This window comes from Lytechinus variegatus, chromosome 13 (genome assembly GCF_018143015.1).
Source record: "Lytechinus variegatus isolate NC3 chromosome 13, Lvar_3.0, whole genome shotgun sequence".
In the NCBI taxonomy this organism is placed as follows: Eukaryota; Metazoa; Echinodermata; class Echinoidea; order Temnopleuroida; family Toxopneustidae; genus Lytechinus; species Lytechinus variegatus.
Genome location: NC_054752.1, coordinates 11,743,202 through 11,756,383, shown reverse-complemented (window position 1 = coordinate 11,756,383; position 13,182 = coordinate 11,743,202). Strand labels below are relative to the sequence as shown.

Genomic DNA, 13,182 nt, shown 5'->3' with positions numbered 1-13,182 from the left:
ACAGTTGGAAATCAAATGGAATGACTTGATATTTATTTCCAAGCATGTATTGAAATGGCATTTTATGACTGTTTACGTGATAAAAAAGAGCCACATTTCTCATCTCTGTAATCTTTTCTACAATACTTCCCTCCATTTACACAACGTAAGAATTGCATTTCTACGCGTGAATCAATGTGGGTGGGTGTCATTAAGAAAATAAAAACAGTATCGATGGGTATTGTCTTGTATACAATTGGCGTTTCATAATCGAAATTAATCTGATTTCGAATATTGAGAGATTCTTTCGCGGTAACAAGCGAGCCCTAGACGAGAAACCTACATCATTCTTTCAAGACAACGTTTCACGAACTTGGCAGATGTTTCATCGGTCAGTGACATAGTAACAGTCAGCACCCTTGGAGTGTTTCATGAAAGGTCTTGTCAGGCGTTTTATCCGACACGTCCTATTTTATCCGACAGTTGCCATAGTAACAATGCTTCTTATCCAATCAACATCAAGGAAAGTTGTCAGTTCTGACGACTTGTCGGACAAAAATGTTGATGAAACACTCCCCTGTCCTCAGCCAATCGAAATCAAGGAAAGTTGTCCGACGATAGAAGTCACTTGGCATATACTGCCGCTTTACCATGTTTAACACTTTATCTTTCCACGTCTTTCATATTGCTAATGCAAATTGGATGTACCAGTTAATTCTTAATAAATCCACAACCATGCAGGGGCGGATCCAGTCTTCGCCAATAGGGGGGGGGGGGGGGTGGGCGGAATTTTTTTTCAGCCATATTTTCCCCGATCGGCCACTCGAATATGATATTTGCCGGGATTTTTGGTATCTTTAAAGGGATAGTCCTCTTAGTCACTTCTTAGCTTTATTCTTATGAATAAACATAAATAAATAATAGTATAATCATCATTTATATAATGCGAGCGCGAAGCGCGAGCTATTCTTTTTTTTGGGGGAATCTTATGTACTTTTTTCTAAAAGTTTTGAACATTCTGGGCAATCCTGAAAAAAGATGTGTATGCAAGTGAATAATTATTACGAACGTGAAGCGCGAGCAGAAATGAACTGATGGAAAAGGTACTGTTAAGGACTTGCTTGCAGTTAGCCATGAAGACGTTACATATTTAAAAAAAATCAAATAATGCGAGCGCGAAGCGCGAGCTGAAATTTTTTGACATTTTTACCTAAGGAATGGAAATTCTAAGCACTTTTTGTAACTTAACAGAATAGGTATATAACTAAACGATTGGTGCGAGAGCGAAGCGTGAGCAAAAAATTTCGTGATTTAGACCTACTGAACGAGACACTCTATTCAAGTTTTGTAAATCATGAAAAGGATGAGGAAGTGGGGATCTTCCTTACATTAATAATGCGAGCGCAGAGCGCGAGCGGAAAATTTTTATATACGTTTTGAGCTGATCGAAAACGTATTTGTTATGGACTGCTTGAACTTAGCCATGAAGACGTTACATATTTCAACATTCAAATATTGCGAGCGCGAAGCGCGAGCTGAAAATTTTTGACAGTTCTACCTGAATAATGGAAATTTTAAGCACTTTTTGTTTTTTTCCGCGCGAGCGGAAAAATTCTGGACACTCTATTCATGTTTTGTAAATCATGAAAAGGTTAAGCTATTGGAAATTTTCATACATTAATAATGCGAGCACAAAGCGCGAGCAGACAATTTTTTATATTGTTATCTGAAACTGGATAATTATTTAAATGGAGAACAAGCTGCGTATCTGAATAAACGTGTGTTTGAGATATCGACCTAGAATTTGGGTATTCTAAATACCTTTTTTTTACCATGAAAATCAATAAAGCGAGCGCAAAGCGCGAGCTAAAAATTTATATCATATTCAGATCTGAAAAGGGGTCACTTTAAGCTCTGTATTGCAAGCACTTTGTGGAAAAATTGTGAGGTGAAGAAGGATCACAGTTAAAACAGAGCTGATATTTTCAATTATTGTTACTTTGAGTTTTGACATAGGACCGGGATATTCTATAAGGACATTATGTCATCATAAGAAAATGATGACTATCTTCCTATTTCTCTTCCTAAGCATGAGAGCGCAAAATCTATTAATATTATGGCCTGAAAATTGGACATTTAAGCACTTTTGTAATTATGCATAAGATGCATGAGTTTAAAATCTATCAATGCGAGCGCAAATCGCGAGCAGAAATTTATGATTAATTGTCATCAAATGGTGATTTTAAGTAGTTTGTTTTAGAATTAATATTGAGATATACATAACTCACTAATCAAAATGCAAGCGTGCAGCGCTAGCTGATACGTTTTGACAATCTGACCTAGATGTAAATAGGGATATTTTGAGAACTTCATGGAATACAGGAAAATAATAGGTACCTGACAAATCAAATTTTGCGAGCGCGCAGCGCAAGCAGAAATTGTTAATATTCAGACCATAAAACAGAAATTTTTACACTTTTAAAAAATCAATTTGTAAATAAAACAAAATAATGAAAGTTCAATTTCCCAGCTGAAATATGTTTTGTATATTGACTTTAGAATTTGATATTTTAAGGTCCATATTGAGCAAGATATCACCTAAAAGGCAATGCGAGCGCAAAGCGCGAGCGAAAATTTTATATCCCGACATGAAAGATTAAAAAAATAATAATTTCCAAGTCTTCCCCTTATCTTATTTTATTCACTCATCTTCCTCCTCTTATGCTTGCCTTCCTTCTTTTCTCCTCTCTTTTCCCTTTTTCTTTTTTTCCTTCCTTTTCCCCTTTTTTTCTTTTTTTTTGCTCCGCCAATAGGGCCAATAGGCCCCCCTGGATCCGCCTATGCCATGGACCTACTAAATAGTAGGTCCACGATTGAATTGATGAATTTGATGGGAGGCTGGGAACAGTCATGAAGGCAATAACCCCCCAAAACGTTATACGTCCCCGTATTGTCCAAATGAAGATCCTCTTTTCACTAGATAACACATTAAAATATAGCCATGAGGACAATTACAGATAAAATGGCACCGAAGATCATGATAAACACAGTTAAGGAGGATTTCTGGCCTTCTTCATAGGCTTGCAAACAATCTTTCGCATCCCTACGCACTGTTGTCAGTGTAATACCATGTACCTGGTTCTCCTTGCAGTCGAGAAGAGCCTGTCTCGCACCAGGAGTGGCACCAGGACCGACTAACCTATGGCAAGGTGGATAGGCGACTCCGAAGTAGAAGTGGTAAGCAAGTACTGGATCGGTGAAGAATAGCTTTGTCAAATTTGGTAGCGCACCAATTGCCTCGGCCAGCTGATCACGGTAGGCAGTTGGGTCCGTCTGGAAAAAATAACACGAAATAAATGCAGAACTTGCGTACGTCATAAACATATTTCTAGTAGAACTGAAGACATAGTAGGTATAGCAACGTCAAATCTATGAAAAATACGTATAACATGTTTCTTAAAGCACTATTCAAATTTTAACAGAGCGTATATTATTGTGGAACTACCACAACTCTGTGTACAAGAACAGACAGAGCACAATCATCACCGCCGATGATGGCTAGACCATCAGACTATCCTACTACTGGACGTCTGATCAGAAACAGGTGCGATCGAAAAGATAACCTTTTATCATCTTTTTGCTGGAGTGTAAGTTCAAGAACACCTCTTCACTAGTTAATCTTCGGTCGTAGCGGGAATCTACGACACCACGTTTAACCCTAAAATACTGGGGGGGGGGCTGATTCAGCCCCCCTCGACATTTTTCGCGATAAATCCGCCGCGCGAAATTTTCTGACCGCGTCGCTCGATGACTTTTTATTTTCAAGTCTCACGCAACTTTTGAGATCAAAATTGTGACCCCCGGTTACGCGGTTCCAAAATTACGCAACATTTTGTAAGTGCATGCAGACCCAAAATTACTCATAAACGTGAATTTGCGTAGAAATCCAATGCAAATAGTGTTCTTAGTCAAAATTAATTAATGTATCATTATTTTTCTCTTTACTGCTTAAAATCAATTAATTTTATCTCGTTTATGGTCAAAATAAAGTCCCTGACAATTTCCATTGAAAAAAACAATAAAAAACAAAAAGTCGAAAAACAAAGAAATACATAAGAAATTTAGAAAACAATAGAATACATAAGAAAAATAAATGTGATTTTGAAATTTTTTTAAAAATCAATTTGATCAGATGCCTATCTAGAGTATGTGAAACAAAAATTAGCATTTCAGGGGCATTATTTTATTAATTAGAGCAAACTTTTGATTTTACACATAAATTAGCATAATTAATGAGACATGAGATTTTTTTGCAGAATTTGATGTTATAGTTTGTAGATAATGCGATGGGTAACGCGTGTGCCAATTTTCGTCGCGATCGCGCGATCGACGGCCGAGATCATAATGGGGGGCTGAATCAGCCCCCCCCGTCTTCTTAGGCGTCGAAATAGCCCAGTCTATTTAGGATTAAAAAGAGTTAGACTGCAAAAAGCCGTGTAAGAAACCCACAAACACCAATGGCGGCTAACAAACTATCTGATGCCACCAAAGAATAATTCTAGTCATCTGCATGACATTGCATTCCTAAATATGGACATGGGCCTACAAGAGCAATATTCTTCTCCACTACGGCCAGGTTCGAACCTTAATTGGGCTCTACTTTGGTTTAAGGAGTTTTAGAACTTGTATGGAATATAAACAGACTCCAGAGGGTTTATAATGAATAAACTTACAATTAAGGGCTGGTGGTTTTCAAATAATTTAAAGTTGAGATCCTTTCTAGAAATGACCTCTTGTTTCATTTCTTCAAAGCTGGGTAGCTTGACCTCTCCTTTCAAGACCTTGGTGATGTACCTTGTCTGCATCTCACAGAGTGCGTTGTGACCCATTGTGTAAGGAACACACAGCCCCACGAAAGACAGGGTTGGATGCCGAAGCCGAATCGGAATCATATATTGGTACAGCTCAATCTTATCGTATCCGTCTAAAGAAAGGGGGAAAAAACAATACCGGATGACAGAGGGCTGAATCAGATTAATGCCAACCAACATGATTATTTATATGACATGGAGAATAGAGGAATAGCTAAATATAATTAATAGTTTCCAGAGTTTAGGCGAAATAGAGGCTCTTATCATATCAACAAACGAGATTATAACGTATTAGATTCCTGCATTCGCAAGCTTTTTGGAAGGTGCATATTGGTTGTCTTCTTTCTTTCGCTTTGAGTAAGGCAAACATGTCGCTCAAAATGAAATAAGAACAGATTGGCCGAATCAACCCACCTGGTACGATTCCATTCTTTAAAAAGGGAAGCTTCAGGTCGTACCCAGTGGCAAAGACTACATAATCGATGTCTTCAATCACGGAACCGTCTACAAAATGGACATTGGAGCCTTCAAATCTGCCAATACCACTCCTGATTCTCACTCTCCCTTCCATGATGCTGGCGGGGAGATCCTCGTCAACCATGCAATGGACGTTGAACGGAAGCTTTGAGTGCTGCAAACCGAGAGTCTTCCCATCCATGTGGTAGTTCATTTTATTGATCAGCCAGGTGTTGAGGAGTCTCGAGGGAAGCCACGTCTTCCACCGTTGGTTGAAAAAATCTTGCACGGTCTGCTTGTTGTAAAAGAATCGAGGGACACACCAAGCTCCGTGCCTCAAGCTAAGGTATACCTGACGATAACAAGAAACATTCACGTAAAAGTGCCAAGTGTAGTGTCCCAGTGAAATACCACATACGCGGTTGAGATTTATTTGACAACTTATTTGGTAGATATGACCAGAGAAGATCATTTATGAGCTATTTTATGGTAAATTTCTGGGAACTTGATATGTGACATTCCGCCGTAACATTTTAGGTATACCGTAAAAATTTTGAGGATTGAACGGTATTTTCATCGTAAATTTGGGCTGGGAAAATTCCGTTCCCCCTATGAATACATTATTAAAAAAACACGTTTTAAGGTGGGTTGGCAACATCAGACGAACACTTAAGTAAATAATTACCTGACTTGCGTGATGACTGATAATGTTGGATATGTCTCCTCCCGACGTACCCGAGCCTGTATGATTAAATAAGAATATCCATAGAGAAATAACTCAATTTAGGTAGGCTGGTCAATTAAGAATTAAGTATTTTAGTATTCCGACTCTAATGTTTAATATTATAAGATATTTGCCAATGTGTAGTTCCTGACTTATCTGGCGAACATCAAATATCAACAATCATAAGGTTAGCTTAGATATATTTTCTTGAAAAACAGTTGAAAAACAGTTGTGGCAATTCCAAATTGCCATAATAATGTTTCATGTTAATAATAGTATTGCACCTAAAACAATTTGTCAAATGTTTACTCCATTCCCATAGTACCCACACATGTATAAAATACCATTACCCCAAGGTTTCGTCTCAGTCCCTACTCAACTCTTTTAGACACAACGGTCCCCGCATTTGGAACAATCTACCCAATAATTTTATGTCATGCACTACATTGTCATCTTTTAAGGTCTTATTGAAGAGACAGCTCGTCTCTTCCTATTCATTGGAACTCTATTTTAAGTACTTATGTATCATGCGTGTCATGGTGTATGTGTGTGTAAGGGTGTGTGTGTGTCTGTGTTTGTATTGCATCGTAACAAGTGTTTTCTTTCCTCGTTTTGGGAGACTATGACTTACAAGTTTTTTAACTTTCATATTAGTCTCCAATTTCATTCATTACATTAACTCTCGATCCTGTTCTTTTTTTTTTATATATTTTATAATTTTATGATTGAAATAAATTGAATAATGTGGGGATTGTTTGGTTGATTACGATTGGGCAATGATTTTCCTGTGATATGCATAGGGCGCATCTAGGGGGCGGTGTGGGGGTCTCATGTCCCAGGTTAACACTAGAAATGGGAAGTGTAAGGGAATAAAGAAAAACCTTTAAAAAGGGTTCAGTCGGATAACATATATCAACCACAGAGTCAAAACGTGGAGAAAGGGATGATTTCAGCATTTGCGTACTCCTACGTGTCAGATTATATTTTTGGAAGTAGTGCATCATTGGTTCCTTACACCTGGCGCTGATTTAATTATAAGAAACTAGATTGAAGTACCTGTCAACATTATTTAACCCTATCTAGGCCGGGGTATTTTGGGAGTTCATATGGCCGAGGGGGGGGGTGCTTCCAGGCGCCCCCGGCCATCTCGGCCGTCGACCGAGCGATGGCGCCGAAAATTGGCACGCGGGTTGCCTGGGACATAATCTACAAATTCTATACGAATTTATTTCATGCTAATTTACGCATAAATAGTATGCGAAATCATATTTTTTCCCTCTTACTTCCTAAATAAAGCTCCAAATGTACTAATTTTTGGCATAGAAACACTTTGCGGTGTTCTTAGCAAGTGTACATGAAAAAAATCGCGATATCAAATCATTTTCTTATGTATTATATTGTTTTTTGGCAGTTTCTTATGTATTTCCTTGTTTTTGACCTTTTGTTTTTCATTTTTTTTTCAATGAAATTCGTCGGGGACTCTTCTGAGATCACAAAAAGCATAAAATAAATACATTTAGACCAGCAAAACTAAAAATAATCGTACATTTATGAACTTTGGTTGAAAACACAATTTGAATTGACTTTGTACATATAACCACGTTTTTGAGCAATCTTTCGCCTGACATGCACTTATATATTGTTGCGTAATTTCGGAACCCATACCTGGTCTCAAAAGTTGTGCAAGACTTGAAAGTAAAAGTCAGTGAGCGCCGCGGTCACACAAATTTCGCGCGGCAAAAATATCGCGCGATTCGTTGAGGGGGGGGGGGGGGCTCAGAGGCCCCCGGCCTAGATAGGGTTAAAGGTCAAGTGTACCCCTGAATGAATTCTAGAAAGAAAAATCAATCAAGCATAATGCTGAAAATTTCGTCAAACGTGGATGTAAAATAAGAAAGTTATGATATTTTAAGTTTTCACTTATTTTTCACATAACAGTTACATGCACAACTCAGTGACATGCAAATGAGAGAATCGATAATGTCCCTCAATCACTACTTTTTATTGTTTAAATTATGCAATATTTCAATTTTAAACAGATTTGACTATAAGGACCAACTTGACAGAAACATTGAATAATAAAATAACTGTATTTCCAAATGTTCAGAGAGGATGAAAACTTTGTTTTTCAGGAGAGTGAGGAAAAAATGTTTCATATTTCATATAATAAAATACAAAAGAAATAGTGAGTGAGTGATGTAATCACTCCTCTCATTTGCATACCGACGAGGATGTGCATATTATAACAGTCTGGTGAAGTTAAGCGAGCTTTAAAAATGTCATAACCTTCTTTTACATCCGATTTCGATGAAATTTTCAGTGTTATGCTAGTTGGATTATCCATTTTTATTCACATCAACTTCATGTTGGGGGTGGACATGTCCTTTCAGAGGGCAAGGTAATATTTGGATGTTGCCTGGGTGTCTGTAGCTCTCATCGAATTTCCACAGACTGAATCACTACTTGGCAGAAGTTCAAACATCAGATACAATCGTAATTACCTACGACCAGAACCCTCTTGTCCGTGAAGTAAGCCCCTCTTTTGAACTGACAACTATGCATGATCTGTCCTTTGAAGGAATCCAACCCAGGATAGTCTGGCAGGTGCCCATTGGGATAAAGACCAGTACACACCATCACAGCATCGAAGACCTCACTCCTTTTCTCGCCAGACATTGGGCGGACTGTCACCTTCCATCGTCCAGTGCTTTCGTAATCGGCGTCCTGGTCGATGGACACGACTTCCACATTGAAATTGATGTGCTCGAGGAGTCTGAAATGTTCGGCATACTGCTGGTAGTACTTATAGACATCAGCCCCCTTTATCATTAAATAGCAATAAGTGAGATAAACTTATTAATATCTCTTTCCTAGAAACCTCTGACATTTCAAAAGATCTTCCCTTTTCTTTCATTATTTTGTAAAAGAGCTGCCATACAGTGTAGACTTATGTGGATGCAGTTCACTGATCTGTGTATTATTAGTGTACAGATATGATGCAGATGTATGTATGTGTGGGTGTGTGTGTGCGGTATTTGTGTGCAGGCGAGTTGCGGGGGTGCTTACCAATTCCCTTTGGGAAACGAACCCTGTTATGTGATTAATTATTTTTTCCAGTAATTTGATATCCGACATCCCACAATTTTCCAGACTATATTGGAACAAAATGAAATAATAGACTGATTCGTTCATTTCCAAGACCACATGTTATTGGCATACCTTCGGGAAAGGGGGTAAATCCTTTGCGAAAGGAAAGTCTGAGTAAGCCATCAATGCCTTGGAGATATTGGTATGGAGACCATGGTAAACAGCACCAGGTCCACGAGGATCAGAACGAGGATCATCATCTGAATAATACCACAGACCACCTAATAATGATCACAAAATAGATGTCGTAAATATTACTAAAGGGGAATGAAATCTTCGGAAAAAGTAAGGCTTGTGAGGATACGAAAAATACTAGGAAAGAGATCAACGAAAGTTTGAGAAAATCGGACAAACAATGAGAAGGTTTTGAGCATTTGAATATTACATTCACTAACATGGAGATTCTTATATTGGCAATGCAACACGGATGTGTGATGTCACAATATGTGAACAACTTTCCCTTTGATGGACTATAAAGTACCCCAACTGTCTCTTTTTGCTTTTTCTGATACAAATACTTTATCCATGATGTATTCTTTAAATATTTGTATTACATGCCCTCCTATAAACAGAATACATGATCTACTGATAGATGTGATAAAAGAGGCAATTTAAGTGAAATTTATAGTAATGCAATGGGGAGATCTGTTCACAAGTGACATCACACATGTTTGTCGCATTGCCAATCAGGATCTCCATAGCATTTGTGATCGCATTATTCAAATGCTCATAACCTTCTCAGTTTTTTGTCCGATTCTTCTCTAACTTTCGTTAATCTGTTTCTTTGATTTTTCTGTTTCACACGTACAGGTTATTTTGTTCCAAAAGTTTAAGTTCATGAAGGTCTCTTTAGAAATTAAGGCTCGCCTTGTGGCGAGAACTACAGAGAGATATCCATACATTTTCTTGCATACACACCCACTCATCCTAGCGCCAAAAACGCACACACGCACAACCCCGGGTGGGGGAGGGACCCCCATTTTTACCTCAAATTTCCTTTCCAAATTAAGTCACAACATTTTTTGTCTTATAAAGAAAAAATAAAGCTGCTCTCTAAAGCATAGCATTTTCTTCTTATCGAGAAAAAAAAAGAAAAAAAAAATTCGCTCCAAAGCTTCGCATATTTTTCGTCGCGCCGTTCCGGTCGTATTGATCTGCTAGAATAAGCTGGTGAATAATTTTGGTGAAAAGCGGTCGCAGACCGCTGTCCGATCATCGCTTCTGCGCGAGCACACTCGTCAACGCGTGTCAACGGGTGAGCTCAGTAGCTCCATCATGCACCATGTGCACGTATACCCGTTCCATAGGGATACCTACGCACTGACATGTTGGCGATCCGTTCCAAGGACCCCTGTTTTCACAAACATTTGTAGTTCCGAGAACCTTCCTTTTTACAATAAGCCCGCTCTAAGCCCCCCATTTTTCGTCTCGTCCGCGGCACCCCTACCACTTTTTTGGTCGAGTGACCCCCCCCCCGGACACACCCTCAATGTTACCGTCCACCAGAGCGTGGACAAAACTAGAATGGAAGTTTTGCGGAATCAAATTATGTCAGTTCTGTCGGCGTTCTGTCGGACCAGAGGCGGAAAATCTAGGTTTCCCAGTACATTATACTAGCAATCCTCGCGGATTTTTTCACAGAGTGGTAAGTATGATGATTGAACGTCATTATTCTAGCTATTCGTTTTTGTAGTAATAATATAGGGTTCAGGGTTGTTTTGCACGTCCCACCCCATACTTCCAGACCAAAATATATAAATCAAACAATAAAAAAAACAAAAGAAAGAAATAGTGAGTGACATCATCAACTCTCTCATTTGGATGTAACTGGCTCGTTCATATATCTATTTAGTTAAAAATAAGCGAAACTTTGAAATGTCATAACTATTATTTTACATCCGATTTTGATGAAATCTTCAGCATAATTGTACTTGTCTGATTTTTCTCTTTTGATTCAAATCAACATTTTTCTTAGGTGGACTTAGACCATGGTTATAACTGTGCGTTTTCTTCTTAACGAGAAAAAAGAAAAAAAATCCGCTCCAAAGCTTCGCATATTTTTCGTCGCGCCGTTCCGGTCATATTGATCTGCTAGAATAAGCTGTAATTTTGGTGAAAAGCGGCCGCAGAGCGCTGTCGCATCATCGCCTCTGCGCGAGCGCACTCGGCGGCCGTGACACCAGAGGAGTGTTTCATCAACATTTTCATCCGACAAGTTGTCAGATCTGACATCTTTCTCTGATGTTGATTGGCTGAGAGGTACTGTTACTATGGTAACTGTCGGATGAAATGGGACTTGTCGGATAAAACGTCCGACAAGTCCTTTCATGAAACGCCCCTCAGTAGCTCCATCATGCACGCACACCCGTTCCATAGGGATGCCTACGCACTCACACGCTAGCGACCCGTTCCAAGGACCCCCATTTTCACAAACATTTGTGGTTCCGAGAACCCTCCTTTTTACAATAAGCCTGCTCCAAGCCCCCCATTTTTCGTCTCGTCCGCGGCACACCCCTACCACTTTTTTGGTCGAGTGACCCCCCCCCCCCCCCGACACACCCTCAATGTTACCGTCCACCAGAGCGTGGACAAAACTAGAATGGAAGTTTTGCGGAATCAAATTATGTCAGTTCTGTCGGCGTTCTGTCGGACCAGAGGCGGAAAATCTAGGTTTCCCAGCACATTATACTAGCAATCTTCGCGGATTTTTTCACAGATTGTCCTGGGAGTGTCCTGGGAATCAGTCAAGAAAGTTACAGTCAATCATGGAGCAGGTGGGCGTTTCATAAACATTTTAAAGTTTTTCGTAAAGTTACCCACAACTTTACCACAACTACTTGCTATTGGATACAGTTGGCATGTATTCGAAAGTCAGGTTTAACTTAGACCATGGTTATAACTGTGCGTTTTCTTCTTATCGAGAAAAAAAATCCGCTCCAAAACTTTGCATATTTTTCGTCGCGCCGTTCCGGTCGTGTTGATCTGCTAGAATAAGATGTAATTTTGATGAAAAGCGGCCGCAAAGCGCTGTCCCATCATCCGCCTCTGCGCGAGCGCACTCGGAGGCCGAAACAGTCAAGAATGATTTTTAGAGCAAAATGAGTTGATACTTTGAAATTCTACTGTAAGATCTATGCCACTCTTGGCCATCCATAGTCAAACACAACTTTAAAACAGGGTTTTAATTAAACCCGACTTTAGAATACGGGCCTAAGTCAGCTACACAGGAAGAGCACAAGTCAGAAAGTATCACCAGTTCCACCTTCATAACTTACAAACTTTATAAAACACTCAACAGAACAATGAGAATAAACCCACAACATGCACATAACATCACATCCATGCTAATAGTCGAAGCTCGTCATCATAAGAGACTAAATCCATTTTCTTATCCTGCTTTTTTTTTAAATGTTTAAACAGACATTAACCCTGTGCAACCAAACTAATTAACTCCCGAAGTATCAAAAATGGAATTTACGTTTTCATGCAAAAGTGAATAATTCCAAAACACTTCATACAACCAATTAATGTAAAAAAATCATATGAAATAAAAGGCACCTTAGCCCGCTGCAATTTTTTTAAACAAATCTGTGAAAGATAATTTTGTTTTTACCTCTATCCATGTTTCTTATAAACATGGTAAAATAAACTCCTGAATTAGGAGGGAAAGCCTCTGATTTGTGAAGGGGAAAGGGGGATTAAGTCCCTTTTACCTGTAAATCCTTCAGATATGAATGAATATTCTGTGTTTTTTTTTTTTTTTTTTTGGGGGGGGGGTTAAGATTCTTCCGTTAGAGCAATGGCGAGGAATTGCTATATGTTCCTCATTCCTCATTTTCTTGACTTACCCAAGTGCGCCGATCGTTCGTAGCAAACAGGTTGTAATTCTTCTTCAAGACATGTTTTAATGGCGGCCAGCCCCGAAGCTCCTGCACCTATCACTGCTATTCGACCAGTCATTTCGCTAACCAGTTTTGCAGACACCAACTCTGATTAATGCACCTT

General features: G+C 39.0%; 1 protein-coding gene across 1 annotated transcript; it reads right to left on the bottom strand.

Annotated features, from left to right (window-relative positions):
* Positions 1-2,787: 2,787 nt before the first annotated feature.
* On the bottom strand, positions 2,788-13,152 carry LOC121426750 (flavin-containing monooxygenase 5-like). The gene is made up of 7 exons (XM_041623135.1): positions 13,026-13,152; positions 9,250-9,398; positions 8,532-8,850; positions 5,992-6,047; positions 5,265-5,658; positions 4,713-4,963; positions 2,788-3,312 (listed from the first exon to the last, which is right to left on the bottom strand). Exons 1-7 carry the CDS (start codon positions 13,135-13,137, stop codon positions 2,968-2,970), a joined length of 1,626 nt encoding a protein of 541 aa, XP_041479069.1. The 5' UTR covers positions 13,138-13,152; the 3' UTR covers positions 2,788-2,967.
* Positions 13,153-13,182: the final 30 nt, after the last annotated feature.

Excerpts from the sequence above, each read along its gene's own strand:
- LOC121426750 (XM_041623135.1), bottom strand. The coding sequence starts at position 13,137 with ATGACTGGTCGAATAGCAGTGATAGGTGCAGGAGCTTCGGGGCTGGCC. Across the intron at positions 6,048-8,531 it reads CAAGAGGGTTCTGGTCGTAG|GCTCGGGTACGTCGGGAGGA; the intron begins GTAATTACGATT and ends TTAATCATACAG. Across the intron at positions 4,964-5,264 it reads AAAGAATGGAATCGTACCAG|ACGGATACGATAAGATTGAG; the intron begins GTGGGTTGATTC and ends CCCTTTCTTTAG.